Here is a 16,258-nt window from a genome sequence, read left to right as displayed (position 1 = left end):
GAAACTCATTGGCACAAAGTATATTATGTGGGCACTCTTTGCTTTAAGGAAAGTTAGGAAATCACAGTGTAGCTCTCAACCTCCATACTAGAGGAAATCAAGGAGAAGAAATTGTGTTTGACTTTGTGTCAGCCAGTCAACAGTGTCTGCCACATCATTTAATAGGTGCATCAGAAGGATTCAGTGAAATGGTCTATTTTAAAAGTTATATAGAGAATAGTTTAAACAAAGAAATGATTCCTGACCAGGTGTGGTGGTGCACATCTGTAAGCCCAGCACTTGGGAGGCTGAGGCAGGAGGATCACTGCAAGTTTGAGATCAGCCTGGGCTACATAGTGAGTTCCAGGTCAGTCTCAACTATATAGTGAGGCCCTCTCTCAAAAAACAAAAAACAAAACAAAACAAAAAAAGAAAAAAGAAAAAGAAAAGAAATGATTCCTCCTGTCTTCTGTTGGATAGGTTTAAAAATGAGAGTGTATAATTGAATTAATTCATTCTTATTTTGCTTTTGATTTTTTTTGTGTGTTTTAATTTGTAAAATGAACATAGTTCTGCTTTGGGGAAACATTCTATATGATTGTTGTTTTTTGAGGAAGCCTGTATTGGGGAGAGTGTATCTGTTTTCAGTAGTAAAAAAAAATCATGCTGAAGCAACTTGTCATTAATGGGAAAGTAATTGGGGAAAAACAGATCTGAAAAATGACTCTTTGTGATGACTTCATAGATCACAGTTTTTTTCTGGATTCAGAGTTATTACTGGGCAAGAATGAAGTTGTCTCCCCTGTGATACATGAAAAGTAGCAGAAGAAACCTCGACCAGGTTATCTATTGGTTGGCAACCCTAACTTGAACTGAATGGTCTGGCTGGCAGATGAATTTGAAAGTAGGCAAAATATTCAGTATGCATATACTGGAGCTATCACCTTGACGTACAACATGAAGTAGAAGAAATGATCTTCATAGTCACTAGTTTTCAAAGTTATATTGTTATTCTATATGGAAAATAGTAAAAAGATGTTGAGAAAAGGCCACAGAAATTAAGTTGCAGAGATGAGCAAAGAAAGAATAAATGAACAAAATCTTTAATGAGGTTAGAGAGACCTAAAGCATAGAAAATCTTCAAAGAACTTGGAAATAACCAGATGATGTATCATGGGGTTGGAGATTATTACTTCAATTACTTTCAATTTGATGAAAATGGTGATAGTTTATGAAATCTGTCATTTGGGGTGAAATAAGACTGTGGTGTGTTTTTTATTTTGTTTTAGATTTTGGTTTTGCTTCCTGCCTTTCTCTCTCTCTTTCTTTCTTTCTTCTCTTGTAGACATTGTTCGAAGTGATGTTGCCTTGGATAAACAGAAAGGCTGCAAGATTGCTCAGCACCCTGATATTATGCTGGAGCTTCAAAGAGAGAAGGCAGCTCAGATGCATCTGGTTCTTCTAAAGGAGCAATTCTCCAACACTTACAGTAATCTCATATTAACAGGTAAGGCTAATGGAGTTGGCTAGAAACCTGGAGCATTATATTGATGAACTTTGTGAATTAGCAAGTTGATGCTTGAGGGATACTAGTGTGGATTCCAGATGAGCCCACATGTCTGTCTCCACCCACTATCTCATATTTTTAATTATGATGACTTTTGTTTTCCTATAAAAATATTTCTTATGCTTTACGGATATATTTTGGCTAGAAGCTAAAAGTTTTCTCAAAAGACAGGACTAAGGAGAACCCAATGATACTTTGTAAAAAATGTGGCTTTAGATACGTGCCAGCAGATTTGAAAGAATGACCAAATTTGGTTGATATCTTTTAAGAAGCATCTATTTTCCACTTTCTGTGTATGCCCCTTCCATGAACCCAATATAAAGATGAAATGTAAAAGAGATACTAATAGCTGAGACTACTTATGCCTAATGGTATCTGAAAATATCTGGGGAATTTTATTTTCTTTTTAAGAGTACAGAGGCTATGCTATTGAGCCATAATCCCTTATATCTATAGTTCTAAGAAAGAAAATGTATGTTAGAGCTACAAAGAGCTACAAGATTTTTCAGGGCTTCCTGCAAACTTTTCTGGTAAAGAGCATGCAAGTCTCATTCATTAGTTAAGCTTTGGAATAGATTGTATTTAATCACAGACTCTAATGTGAGAATCACTTAGAATTTGAGATAAATTAAGAAGAGCAGTCCTACTTACCTTCATTTTCTTGAGAGCATGCAAGGCACATCTACTTATATCTCAGTGAACTTTAACAAATCAAGTGTGTGTTACCTTATTTATGAATATTAAAAAAGAAATGGATGTAATATCTGACAGGCTATGAACATCTCTCACACTCACTTTTGTAAACTCCAAGTCAGGAGAATTTTAACTTTTTAAATAGACTTCTTGGTATTTCACCAGAAATTGCTGAGTGGCATCCAAATTGTTTTGCTTTTCAAAGAGCACAAGACTCTTTCCACTTTTCATTTGGACCTGGTGGAAAACTCAAAAGCATGAGATGAAAGCCAGATTTAAATGTGGCTTTGGTGAAAACAGCAGAGGATTATGAATTTCATAAATATATGCCCTGCTTTTTGCTGTTTGATAAATCATTAAGCAAGGAACACTTAAGAGTAATTTATGGCCAATGAATGTATGTCCCTAAAGTGGTTAGTGGAACTGATTTTAAGTTTAAGTGTTTAGGAAGAACATAAATTTTTCCCTAAGTTTCTTCAGCCTATCACTATAAATTTTATATCTATATTAATCTATATCTACCTATCTCTGTATATCTTTCAATTAAATGATTGGAAATGAAATGTTTTGTTCTATCCTTCTTTTTAATATTTTTAGACATATATTACCCTGTGTTCTTTAATGTGGCATAGAAAAGTCTTAGGGTAATTCTAAGCCTAAACTGTGGATCCAGCTTGTGGCTCAAAGGCATATTATCTTTGAAACACAAGTATTCTATTGAGTTCAATGGAATCTTTTCTAATTCTCAGTAACATAATCCCTTTGGATGTTTATTCACAGTTCAAAATGTTGGAATCAACATTGTCAACTTTTACCCTGACAACTTGCTTACTTTCTACTAAACAAACTTACCCTAGAGAAGAGGCTCTTTCCTGCTCTCACTTCTCCCTAGCTGCTTCAAAGAGTTCTCAGGCATTTTCCACATTTTTCACCCAAATGCTTGTACAGAGGTGGTACCTTGCTGCAAACCAAGCATTTTGTGTGCCCTGGTTTATTTACATGAAAGTTTAAAAACTTTTGGTTTCAGGTGTTGGGAAGAGATGGCATCATTTCAGTTTAGCACCTATAAGCTATTTTAATGTCATTTAACTAAGTCTTTGATTTTATACAGTGTGGTTTTCTAATTGTTATGAAGTTTAATCCTTGATTTCTTATATAAATCTTGAGAACATGGTCTCCAGACAGCTAAACATAATATTTAAACATAACTAAACTAAGTTTTGTAAATATTTCCCTTTTCAGTGATGAATGTATATTGGTAAGGAGGGTGAGGTTGAAGGAGCAGAGACCTTTCAAATGAAGTGACTTTCTTTACCAACACATTCAGAACACCTACTCTTGTACTTCTGATTGGTGATATTCTGCTTATTTTGTATAATTCTGGCATAATGTATGAAATATTTGTACAGCAGTGTTTATATAGGAATATGATGAGGAAATTGAGCCACTAAAATCTCAGAAAGATCTTTTTCAACCCCCTTCCCATTATTTACAGAATTTCATATATATGAGTAGGAGTATATAATTGTTTCCTAACCAGGAAGTGGTATATTCTTTATTTTTAAGGTGGGACAACCAAGATCTGACATGGTAAAAAAATTAATAATGTGTTCAAAATGCATTTAAAAGCATGTTCTAACAAGAAAGTGCTTATTTTTGTGTTTCTTCTTTAGCTGATTGGACTATTAGCTGTTACAATGACAGCATGTTTTCATATGATATATTTCAGCTAATGATCCTTTTAAAATAGCTGTCCTTCATATAAAGGCAAAGGATATTCCAGCTTTGTAGGTCTTTTAATCATTTTCTAAAAGAAAACAACCCTACAGTCAGTGATAATGACAGATAAGGGAAATTAACACAAAATATGAATTATATGTATAATATAATATAAGATTATATTATATATCATATTATATTATGTAATATATATTATATATCATACATATTATATATTATATGTTATATATAATATATATATATATTCTGTTGAATTAGTCCTCAGTACATTGTACTTCTACAAAAGTGGATTGTTTTCATGTATTTTTGCATAAATTTGAACTTATCTTAATGTTCTAATGTGAATGATTCATAATATATTGGAAGTAATTTTGTCTTTACCTGGTTTACAGGGTTTTTGTAATAAACTTGAAGGTCCCTGGAGGGTGATGAAGTGATTCCAGTAGAGGATCCATTATGGGGATAATTTAAATGGCTCAGAGTAGTGTGCTACATTTTTCACACTGACTCATTGCTACAGTTATATATGCTTGTCCTGCAGTTTTCAGAGTATGAGAGTATTGTTACTGTGCACGTCACTGAAGGAGTGGCAGAGGAAGGCAAATGAGTGGAGAGAATTGGCAGAAGCCTTCAGGAAAGAACAGAGAACAGATGTCTTATACTTCTTTGTGCTTTCATGATTCTTAATATAGTAATGCTCTATAAATTTGTTGAAAATGTTCTGTTATATATAAAATGAATTAATTCACCTGAAGATTACTTTTAAAGGTATAATATCCGTATGTTTTAAATAATTTCCACAGGTTCAGATTCAGTCATTTATATTCCATCCCCTCTCTCTCTTCCTGTTTTAAAGGTATAAAGTGAACTTTTCTGGTAGATTCCTATAATGTAATAAATAAAAAATATTAAAAATTAAGTCAGCTTTAAAGAGAAATATATTTTGTAGGATTGTTTTTAGAATAAAAATCCTGGAGGGCATTCTGGATAATATGTAGAGAATGGTAAATGATCATTAACTGAGGTCAGGTTTTTAACAATGTATTTGTGTGATGAAGTGATCTAGTCAAGTTTTTATATACAGGTGCTTGAAACCATGAAGCCACTATAAATGGAAGGAATTACTCAAGATAGATTCCATTATTCCTGGATTCTTATGTTATTGGCTGTCATTTTGCATTTGCACCTCTTTTTTCAGTCATTAGACTGAACTAGACTGGGATTTCTGTGGTCTGCTTTCCTGTGTTATTTTGGCAAATGAATTGAACAAAAAATTTTGCTTCTCTGTTACAGTCCATTCTGCTAACGTCAGCTGAGCTAAAGGGCTCAAGGTCTAAAGGTTCACTATCAGTGAACAAGAACTGTTCTTTTAGTTCCCAAATCATAATACTCAGGTGACTATTTCTAAGTAGGCATAATGCCACAATAGCCAACACAAAGAAACAATTTATGAGTTGAATTCTTTCTCTGTAGCACCTTTCTTGATCATTCTAGCCTGAAGTGATATTCTCTTCATTTTCACTGTTATTTCACAATTGTCTGTTCCATCAATTTGGCAATTTCCACCAATAACTTTTGATATCAATTGTTTCAAAATTAATTTTGTTAGTGGTTTAAAAACATTTTCATTCTTTGTTTGTTTGTTTGCTTTTTTTTTTTTTGAGAAAAGGTCTCACTATGTAGTTGAGACGGACCTGGAACTCTATGTAAGCCCAGGCTGGTCTTGAACTCACAGCAATCCCCCTGCCACAACCTCCCACGTGCTGGGATTACAGGCCTGCTTGACCACACCCAGCTAATACTTGCATTCTTTGTTTTGTTTTGTTTTGTTTTTCTTTTTATTGAGTTTATTGGTACAGTCTAGGTATACAATACAGTTATGTTTATCATTGGGATCCTGTACCTTTACATAATAGGTCTTGATTTTCATTTTTTCCCCTTGTCCCTACCCTCCCTTCATCCCCTCCTCCCCTCCCCATTTAAAAACACTTTATTTCCATTTTTTCAGTTTCTCATATTTTTTTCCTCTCCCTTATTACCTTTCCCCCACCCTTCCCACTTTCACTACCCCTTTAGCCCTTTACTTCCTATTTCACATTATTAATTATCTTATTAGGATCCTGTGACTATTATAGTTTTTCACACCAGAGAACTTGTAGTCTTATCTTATTCTTTTTTTCATTATTTAGAGAATACTTTTTAGTTTCTGTAATCAAACTCACATAGATATGACCTTACATATTTAGTACAATGTGTTACCCCTGTACAAATGGAAAAATAAAAATAAAAAAAATTAACATTTCTAGACCAATATGGCTGTCCATTTCTGTACAATGCCAACTCAACACAGTAAATTGGGATAACTTTTTCCAAAGTTGACAGTACCATTAAAGTTTCCCAAAATTCAATTTATTTATATATATATTTATATTTATATAAAAAGACTAATAATAGCAGCAGGTTATGCATTGATAGCGGCAACAGCTTTTCCAGGTTCTGCAGTCATCTGAACAAAATTATGGACATTCAGCACATTCCATTAAAAAAAAAAAAAAGAATGATATCCAGAAAACAGCAAAGTTCTGTTGCTGTTGTGGTACCTGGTACCATTTTTTTTTTTTTTAGCATCTTAATCATCATCTGGAAAAAGAATATTCTAGTGTAATATCATTAACTATAACTGATAAAGCATGGTCACTACTATGTATCATAAAGCAGGTACAAGATATTTTACATTCACAGAGGTATTATACAGTACCGTCCTACATCATTAATACTAGAATCAGTTTTGGTTTGAAATTTCCTTTGTCTGAAAATAAGATTTCTACCCCTGTTTTTTTCTGGGCTCCTGTCACATGGAGAATTGTTTTCTATCCTTGCACTTTCAGTCTATGGGCTTCTTTTTGCACTAGGTGTGTTTCTTGTATACAACATATTGTTGGATTTTGCTTCTTATTCCATTTTGTCAGTCTATTTCTCTTGATTGGTGAGTTGAAGCCATTGACATTGATGGTTAAAACTGATATGGACTGACTTATTATTGACATGTTATTGGCCTTTTGTTGACTCTTTTTACTTTTTCACCTTCTCCTTTTAGTTTCTTGCCTTGCCTATTTGATTTGCTCTATTAGGCCTCATGGTGTTGTTATCTTCATTGTCTTTTTCTAGGGTCTTGTTTAGAATTGCTTATAGTACTGGTTTGGTATTCATGTAGTTTCTCAGGTGTTGTTTGTCATGGAAGTGTCTTATTTCCCCTTCCATTTTGAAAGAGTTTTGCAGGATACATCAGTCTAAGTTGGAGGTTGTTCTGTTTTAGAACTTGAAATATCTCACTCCAGGCTGTCCTTGCCCTAAGGGTTTGTGTTGAAAAGTCTGCTGTGATTCCGATGGGCTTTTCTTTGCATGTGATTTGTTTCTTTTCTCTTACTGCTTGTAGTATTTTGTTTTTCTGTTGGGTTTCTGGGATCTTGATTATTATATGTCTAGGTGTACATTTTTTTTTGATTGTGGCTAGTTGGGGTCCTATATGCTTCACTTATCTGAATGTCAAATTCTTCCCCTCTGTTTGGGAAGTTTTCTGTCATTAATTCTGTGAACAGCTTTTTTAAGTCCTTTGTATTTTCTCCTGCTACTTCATGTATTCCTATCAGTCTTATGTTATTCTTCTTTGCATCGTCTATGAGTTGCTGGATTGATTTCTCATGATCCCTTACTGTTTTTAAGAGACCTCTCTTTTCATGGTCACTGACTGCAACCTTGTCTTCTCTATTTGAGAGTATATCTTTGCGTTCTTTTATTCTGTTACATGTACTTTCAATGGAGTTTTTAATCTCCTGGATATCTGTTTGAATCTGTTTTATGGATTCCATTTCTTTCCTAGTTTGGGTGTTTATTTTTTCCATTTCTTTCTTATGCTGGGCCTTCATGGCTTCTGTCATGGTCCTGAGCTCATCTATTTTTTTGTCAGTTTGTACTCTAAAGCCTTGAATCACAACTTCCATTTTGCTCACTATCTCTATGGTTATTTGGGAAATTATTTCTGTTTTGAATTTTTCTAGAGCCTGACTGATCTGTTTTGTTACTTCCTGTGTTTTGAGTTCAGGGTGTCCTGGTGGTTCACTATTGGCCTTTTCATCCTCATTTGCCCTACTGTTTGCCATTGGTGAACTGGAAGTCTGTCTTTGTGTCTTGCTTAAGTGTTTTCTCATTTTTATATTTGTTGTCGGGCTGTCCTTGGTTTAATCTCTGGATTATCACCCAAATCTTCCTGATATAGTTGTTCCCTAGCTTCTGTGTCTCTAATGACCCACAGACATTCTCATCTTCATAACATCAGAGTAAACAGCTCATCCAATCAACTGCAATCCTTTATCCCAACTGTAAAATCAGCAACACATTAAGATCAAGCACAATTTGGATACTGACCACCTGTGGTAGTCACTAGTCTATCACCCCTATCTTTCACCATGCACTAAACAAAGATCCAAGTGGATTAAAGATCTAAATATTAAAAAAGAGCCATTAAATGTTCTGGAAGATAAGTTAGGGAGAACTCTGGAAGACAGTGGCACAGGAAAAGATTTTATGAATAAATCCTGAGTAATACGGGAGGTAGCAGAAAGAATCAAAAGCTGGGATCTCATCTTATTAAAAAAGCTTCTGTACTGCAAAAGAAACCATCAACAGAACTAAGAGACAACCTACAATGTGGGAAAAAAATTTTACCAGCTGCTCCTCAGACCAAGGACTAATATCTAGAATATATAAAGAACTCAAAACAGCCCCCCAAATATAAAGAACCAATTCAAAAATGGGCATCTGAAATGAACAGACATTTCTCAGATAAAGAAGTAAAAGCAGCAAATAAATACATGAAAAAATGTTCCACATCTTTGGTCATTTGAGAGATGCAGATGAAAACAACACTGAGATTCCACCTCACCCCACAAAGAATGGCTGCTATCAAGAAATCATACAATAACAAATCTTGGCAGGGTTGTGGGGAGAAAGGAACCCTTCTCCATTGTTGGTGGGAGTGCAGACCGGTGCAACTACTATGGAAATCAATATGTAGATATATCAAAGAGCTAGGACTAGAGGTTCCATTTGACCCAGCCATCCCTCTGCTGGGTATCTTTCCAAAAGAATTAAAAGAATCATATCAGAGTGACATATGCACACCTATGTTTATAGCAGCACAGTTTGTAATAGCTAAAACTTAGAAACAGCCCATTTGCCCATCAGTTGGAAGCTGGATAAAGAAGATGTGGCTTTTTTATAAAATGGCATACTACTCAGCCATAAAGAATGAGAAATTAGATTCATTCATAGGAAAATGGATACATATTGAGGATATACTCATAAGTGAAATAAATAAGTCACACATGTATAAATACTGAATAGTTTCTCTGGTATGAAAAACTATAATAGTACTCAAGATCCTAATGGGGTAATTAACAATGTGAAATAGGAAGAAAATGGCTAAAGGTGTAGGGAAAATGGGAAAGGAAGGGGAAGGGGAATAAGTGCAAAGAAAAAAATGTGAGAAAATGAAAAATTGGAATTAAAGTGTTTTTAAATGGGGAGGGTAGGAGGGGGTGAAGGACAGCTAGGGACAAGGGGAAAAATGAGAACCAAGACCTGTCATGTAAAGGTACAAGATCGCAGTAATGAATGTAACTGTACTGTATATCTAGAATGTACCAATCAACCCAATTAAAAAAAAAGAAACAATGAAAAGAACTATGTGGGAAAAAAATTTTACTAGCTGCACCTCAGACTAAGGACTATTATCTAGAATATATAAAGAACTCAAAATTAATCAGCCCCCCCAAATATAAAGACCCGATTCCAAAATGGTCATCTGAAATGAACAAACATTTCTCAGACAAAGAAGTAAAAGCAACAATGAGAGAAAAAAATTTGGGGTTTCAATAGCTGGAGAACTGGGAGATTGAGAGGCAAAGGGCAGGAGAAGGAGACTGTCTCAGATCTAGGAGTGAGAAAGAGAAATTTGATTTTCTTGTGTTTTTGTTATTACTGTTCTTTCTGGGCTCCTTGTTAATTAGATAGTGCCTAACTACACTAAGGAAAGACCTTCCCTACAACACCCCCAGAAGTAAAACTTTATAGTTATCCACTATTCCTGCATATCAAACTGACTTTTTTTTTTGTTTTTTTGTTTTTGTTTGTTTTGGTTTTTTGAGACAGGGTCTCACTGTATAGTTGAGACTGACCTGGAACTCACTGTGTAGCCCAGGCTGGTCTCTCAAGCTGACTCTTAAAACTAGCCATCTCACCACTCGTGAAGTGATGTATTTTAGAAGTAACCAACCAATAAAATATCTGCATTAATGTATTCTTTATAAATACTCAAAAATAGTAAGCATCATTGACTGTTAATTCACTTGATGGAAATTTGACTGTGATTTTGAAGATATATCTTTTCTCATTATTTGTGATTGTTTTTCTAGATGTCAGAATTCAAGAGTTCATTTTAAAATCTTGTTACACATAAGGGCAGGATCCTTATCCAGAATAGTGAGTACCAGATTAGAGAGGGTAAATTTTTCTGTACTAGGAATCCAGAAAAGAATTTATTTTGGTAATGAATAGGTTCTGTAGCTGCTCATTTTCTGCCTTTTTTGGGAATGGATGATCAAAATAGTTTGATTCAATTCCTAAGGGCTATTTACTAAGTGCTTGGTGTATACTACTATATTTTGCTGCCTTTTCACATTCCTTCATTATAGCAACTTTTATGCACTCCATCACCAGACTTCTTAAGGCTATTTCCAACCAAGTTGTCTCCTGCTACCAGACCAAGCTTCAGTGATTTTACATATTTGTGGATCTTGGCTCATCTACATCAGCCAGTCAATCCTGACCTGCATGCCATTAGCCTCAATATCTTGATTTTTGCTATATTTTGATAATTTATTAATTACCTTTTGCATATAAGTAGGAGCTATAAGTAAAGGAAGAGTGGAATTCTGCTGTCCAAACTTTTCTCTGCTTAATATTTAATAAAGCATGGTGAATTATCTGGCTGTAACTGAATTTATAAGGTAAATGATCTTCCTGCTTCCTTTCTCTTTGTTATAGGGAAGCAGTCAAAGTACAGATGCCATTGAATTGCTCTAAGAAAGTGCCTTCCTCTTAGAATTGAATTTTTGTCCCCAGTTGTAAAAGTAATATATGCTCATTGATGAAAACTTGAACATTTTCTTAGTCTAGAAATGACAAATACACTCAGTCACCTATGCATGCACCTTTCATACTCACATTCAGTCAACTATCAATTGGAAATACTTTTGAAAATTGTGTCTATACTGAACATACATTTTCTTGTAATAATTTTCTAGATAATGCAATTTAACAATTATTTCCATAGTTTTTATATTATTTCAGTCATTAAATGTATATTAGTCATCTTGCTGACTAAAGGCATCTGTGCTTGAGCAACACTGGTAAGAAGTGAACGTGGAAGTGCAAGTACTCAGAAAAATGGGGTAAACAAAGACCCAAATACAGGAAAGGCAATTTGAATGAGAATCCCTCCAGATGAATTCCAGTAACAGGGGTAATTGGAAAGATAAGGTGAACAGATATTTGCAGATCATAACACTAAGGAAAATAAAAGCCAGAGAATCATGTGGAAAGCAGTCTCTGAATAGCATTTTCAGGCTCTTGGGAAAGAAGGAACCAAGGACATAGTGCTGGGCAAGGACCTGTAACCAGACCCAAAAGCCATGGCTCATTTAGTTGCAAGGGTGGACAATGGTAGCAATCAGTGTGATCCAGGGAAGGAGAAATGACACTCGAACACTTCCAAAGTGGGTAATTTTCCCTTGATCCCTCAAACATTGATTATTTCCATGCCCACAGAATGTCCTGCCCATTGTCCACCATTCAGATACAGTAAAACTTAGTGCCCACATGGGAGCCATCTCATTACCAGCTGAAAGCTTCTGAGCTCTGTAGGCCTTAGGCATCACTGAATTTTCAGGCTGAATAATGACTCTATGTGTGGTGCAGGCAGAGAGCTAAAAAGAGTACTATAGATAAAGGGGGGTTGGTATGGCACAGTCATCCAGAGTGGTGTAGAAAAAGCAAATGTAGAAGCTTCTAGGATTATTGAAGAGAAAAAGGAGTGGATCAAGAAGGCTCCTTTGAAAACCAGTGGAAGACTGGGTACATGACCAGCCACACTGCACCCTTTTCCCCAAAACAATTGGAGATAGCTGATCATAAGGCAGAGGCAGAAGAATCCTGGCTACCTATGCCAACAGGAGTACAGCTGAAACCAACCAAGTACAACACTGGCTGCAGAGGAAATGGGTCCTAACACCCAAATACCTTTACTCATGGGCTGGCAAGAGAACATATCTTAGGAGAAGAACCAGCTCAAATACCAGTATATACATCCAACCTGCTAGAAGAGTGATGACGAACATTTTAGAGCTTTCAGTGATAATAAACAGCTAGCTGGAGCACATGTGCCATAGGTTTTCCTCCATTCTCTCATCCACAGAGGTCTGGAGCTCAGTCCCTCTCAACTTCAAGGCAAAGTTTCTCCATTTGTGAATGTGGAAGGCAAAGCACACTGGTTGAATTCTGACTGAAGTATAAATAGGACTGAGAGAATTCTTTTCATTGTACTTTTTTATATATGTGTTTTTTCCTTTTCTTCTCCTTTTATCACACACACATATTTACATAAAGACATGTGTGTCTTAGCTACTTTCTTACTGCTGGAACAAAATACTCAACATCTAAAAGCTAAAGGAGGAAAGGTTTATTTTAGCCTTCAGTTTATAGAGGTTTTAGTTCATAGTTGGCTGACTCCAAGGTAGGAGGGCATGGCAGGGAGGCATGTCAGAGGAGAGATAGTCCTTGGCAAGGCAGGCAGAAGACAGCAAACAGCAAGCCTCCCTTTCTCTTTATATTCCATCTAGACTACAAACCTATTGGTCAGTGTTACTCACACTCAGGTGGGCTTCTGTCTTCAATAAATCCATTCAGCTGCACCCAGAACTATGCTAAACCAAACAGTAGACTAATCCAGTATCACACATTCATAATGTAGTCATCTCCCCAAAGCCCTACCATTGAATGCATGAGGCTTTGGGGGGTATCTAGATACAAGCCATAACAATATGTGTATGTATGTGAATATGAAAGAGAGAATTAAGATGAATTAATGGTAATGGCTTTAATTTAAATAGTATCTCTCATGGGCATTTAAGGTTAGCACAGGCCAAAAATTGAGTATAGAGGTTTAAAACACAAGCTATATATCAGCATATTAATTGGTTCTAACATTCTCACAGCTTCCCTCAATCTCCAATTAAAATTTCTCCTTTCTTCTTCCTTTTTTTGATCCTTGAAAATAATGTATCAAACCACTCTCCACCAGTCATTCACTCTAGATATAAAAGTAATATCAATAAAATCCTATCCCTTGTCTTACTTTCAATTGCTATTATCTCTTTTTTCTCCTTTCTTTCTTTCTGAATTATTCACTTTCTTTTTCCTTCCTTTATTCTCTACATCTCAGCCTACTTGTTGTTATTACTATGGAAGACTTTCTGGGTTGTTGAAGAAAGGGTGAAGTTGTTAAAACAAGTTTTAAGTTGCATGATGTATATATATATTTTTTTGGCTCTATAGATGCTGATGTAACTGGTAGTAGCTACTTTTGTAAGGAATCAATTGGGACTGATCCTATTATACTGAGTAGGCTGAAAATGTATATGAATACAAAAAAAAAATCAAAGCTAAGGTCACATCACAGAGAAATATACTAACTGAAGAGATCATAATAGTTGCAGAGTTTTTCTGCTTTAACTAATCCTGAACCCTCAGCATAAAAACAATATAAATATGGGAAAGTTAGGAAGCACATATTTCTAAATAGGTTTTAAATTCTCTAACTCTGAAATCATGTGCTCTAAAATAGAAGTCACAAGCAAGAACTAAGAAACCAAATTGTTAAAGTGCTTTAAGAGACTAAAGAAGAAAAATAAGTAAATCCATAAGATATTCAGTAAGCTTTAAAAAGATGAAAAGAAAGGGTTTAATTAATAAAATGTTTGGGTCGTTGTACCCATACACATAAAAGAATCTGCCTACTCCCCCTGTGAGGATGGAGAAACCAGCCTGATTGAGCACTGGTCATTCACAGCCTCAATTCTGGGCCTGTAGATTCTGTGCCCTACCCATGGCCATCCACCAACTCCAAGCCTGCTTTGATTTTTGTTTCCCCTTGGCATTGGGCAGCAGAGGTGCTGACCAACTGACAAAACTGATCTTGGATGATACTAATGCTCTGGGAGAGAAGGTAAGCCCCAGAGAATTGACAGCACCAGGGAGAAATAACAGACCTGATGTATTAGTTATTTTATTATTGCTGAGACAAAATAGCCAATACCAAAAATTAAAGGAGGAAAGGTTGATTTAACTCAGTTTGTGAAGGTTTCAGTCATAGTAATCTAGCTCCAAGGCAGAGTGGAGAGGAGAAAACAGTTCCTGGAAGGCAGAAAACAGCAAAATAAGCAAGGAACTACCACAGCTCTTTCTATCCCTTATGTTTTATCCATATTACTTAGGCAAGGTAGCACTCACACCCTTGATCGTAGTGCCCTTGATCTTAGCATTGCACTATGTATCAATTCCAGCCTAACACTCTAGATCAAGCCATCTCTGAAAATGCCTTACCTATGACCACATTTTGGAGAAGACATCTAGACACAAACAATATCACCTGGCCAGCAGAACTAGAACCAAGAAAAGCCGACAGCTATTTTAAACTACAAAAACAGTATGGAGGAAACGAAGAAAATTATACAAAAAATAAATGAATAGAAGAGTTGGTTTTTTGAAAGAATAAATAAAATTGATAAACCCTTAGCAAACTTTATCAAAAAAAGGAAAGAAAAGGCTCAGATCCTTGCAATCAGAAATGAAAAATGTGAAGTCACAACAGATCCAACAGAAATTGGGAGGATCATTAATACCTACTTTGAGAAACTGTACTCTAATAAAATGGAAAACACAAACAAAATGGACAGATTTTTAGATACTTATGAATTACCAAAGTTGAATAAAGAAGATAAAAACATTTTCAACACTCCAATTACAACCAGTGAAGTTGAAAATATAATTAAAAACTTACCAACAAAGAAAAGCCCAGGTCCTGATGGATTCACTGCTGAATTTTACAAGACATTTAGAGAAGAACTATTGCTATTGCTCTTCAAACTTTTCAATGAAATTGAAAGGGAAGCAATACTTCCAAATTCTTCCTGGAAGCAAGTATCAGTTTGATTCCCAAACCAGGGAAAGACACAACTAAAAAAGAGAACTACAGGGTTATCTCCTTAAATGAATATAGATGCAAAAATCCTTAATAAGATACTAGCAAACAGAATACAGAGGATCATCAAGAAGATCATACATCCTGACCAAGTTGGATTTATTCCAGGGATGCAAGGATGGTTCAACATACATAAGTCAATAAATGTAATACTCTATATTAACAGAGTCAAGGATAAAAACTACATGATCCTCTCGATAGATATAGAAAAAGCATTTGACAAAATTCAACACCCACTCATGATAAAAACCCTGTGAAAAATTGGAATAGATGGTCTATACCTCAACTTAATAAAGGCTATCTATGAAAAACCAACAGCCACAATCATATTAAATGGCCCAAAACTGAAAACCTTCATGTTAAAATCAGGAACAAGACAAGGATGCCCACTATCACCACTCCTCTTCCATATAGTTCTGGAAACATTAACCATAGCAATTAGACAAGAAAAAGAAATTAAATCAATAAAGATAGGAAAGGAAGAAGTTAAACTGTCATTATTTGCTGACAATATGGTACTCTACATTGAAGACCCAAAAAACTCCACCAAAAGACTTCTAGACTTAATTGACAGATTCAGTAGAGTAGCTGGATACAAGGTGAACACCCAAAAATCAATAGCCTTCTTGTACATAAATAACAGACTCACTGAGAGAGAAATTAGGGAAACAATTCCTTTCACAATAGCATCCAAAAAATGAAGTATCTAGGACTCTCATGAAAGAAGAAAAAGACCTCTACACTGAAAACTACAGCACTCTGAAAAAAGAGATCAATGAGCATATAAGAAAATGGAAAGACATCCCCAGGAAGAATCTACCTAGAGAAAATGGCCATACTACCAAAACTGCTATACAGATTCAATGCAATGGCAATTGAAATTCCAACACTATACTTCACAG

General features: G+C 35.3%; 1 protein-coding gene across 3 annotated transcripts in view; it reads left to right on the top strand.

Moving 5' to 3' along the window:
- The window catches only part of Hpse2 (heparanase 2 (inactive)), a 770,839-nt gene that overhangs the window by 109,328 nt on the left and 645,253 nt on the right, over window positions 1–16,258 (top strand). For 2 of the 3 annotated variants that reach the window (XM_010638522.2, XM_010638521.2), the window contains exon 3: window positions 1,325–1,486. The exons of the other annotated variant lie outside the window; for it this stretch is intronic. In XM_010638522.2, coding sequence (XP_010636824.1) covers window positions 1,325–1,486 — 162 coding nt within the window. The remainder of the gene's footprint in view (window positions 1–1,324; window positions 1,487–16,258) is intronic. 3 annotated transcript variants of the gene reach the window in all.

This window comes from Fukomys damarensis, unplaced genomic scaffold, assembly GCF_012274545.1.
Source record: "Fukomys damarensis isolate Sample0158 unplaced genomic scaffold, DMR_v1.0_HiC HiC_scaffold_8, whole genome shotgun sequence".
In the NCBI taxonomy this organism is placed as follows: domain Eukaryota; kingdom Metazoa; phylum Chordata; class Mammalia; order Rodentia; family Bathyergidae; genus Fukomys; species Fukomys damarensis.
Note: the sequence above shows the minus strand (reverse complement) of the source record. Positions and strands in the feature narration are given on the sequence as shown.